General features: G+C 49.4%; 1 protein-coding gene across 1 annotated transcript in view; it reads left to right on the top strand.

Annotated features, from left to right (window-relative positions):
- The first annotated feature begins 302 nt into the window (after positions 1–302).
- tjap1 (tight junction associated protein 1 (peripheral)) overlaps positions 303–423 on the top strand; it is a 13,190-nt gene continuing 13,069 nt past the window's right edge. Inside the window, exon 1 of the mRNA XM_030748603.1 lies at positions 303–310. Within this exon, the coding sequence (XP_030604463.1) occupies positions 303–310 (8 nt within the window). The remainder of the gene's footprint in view (positions 311–423) is intronic.

Raw genomic sequence — 423 nt, 5'->3', positions numbered from 1 at the left:
GGATGCCGGTGAAGTGACACATCGAGTCGTCGCGCTCGCGTCGCTTCAGCTGCTGCAGGCAGGCGTGTGCCCTCAGTTCTGTCTGCAGGTGATGCTGCTGCATCCGCACAATGTTTCAGAATCTGTTGACACCAAAAACACTGAGAGATGCAGCCCAGTTTGAACTGTCAACACCCTGAAAGACTGACAGGAAAAACATCCAAACGATAATAAAATCTTTCTCTTTGTTCAGGTCGTCTCTCTGCAGACAGTCTGAGGAGGCATTAATAAATATCACAGAGCTGAACCAACAACGAAAAACGATGAATCTGTAAAGAATAAACAGCTGACTGACAGCTGACACGGGTTGCCTAGCGACAGCATCAGGCCCTTCCCTCCTGACTGATGAGCTCGTTGAGCTCTGTCAACGATCTTGTTAGCGGC

The sequence above is a fragment of the Archocentrus centrarchus genome, chromosome 15 (assembly GCF_007364275.1).
Source record: "Archocentrus centrarchus isolate MPI-CPG fArcCen1 chromosome 15, fArcCen1, whole genome shotgun sequence".
NCBI lineage: Eukaryota > Metazoa > Chordata > Actinopteri > Cichliformes > Cichlidae > Archocentrus > Archocentrus centrarchus.
Note: the sequence above shows the minus strand (reverse complement) of the source record. Positions and strands in the feature narration are given on the sequence as shown.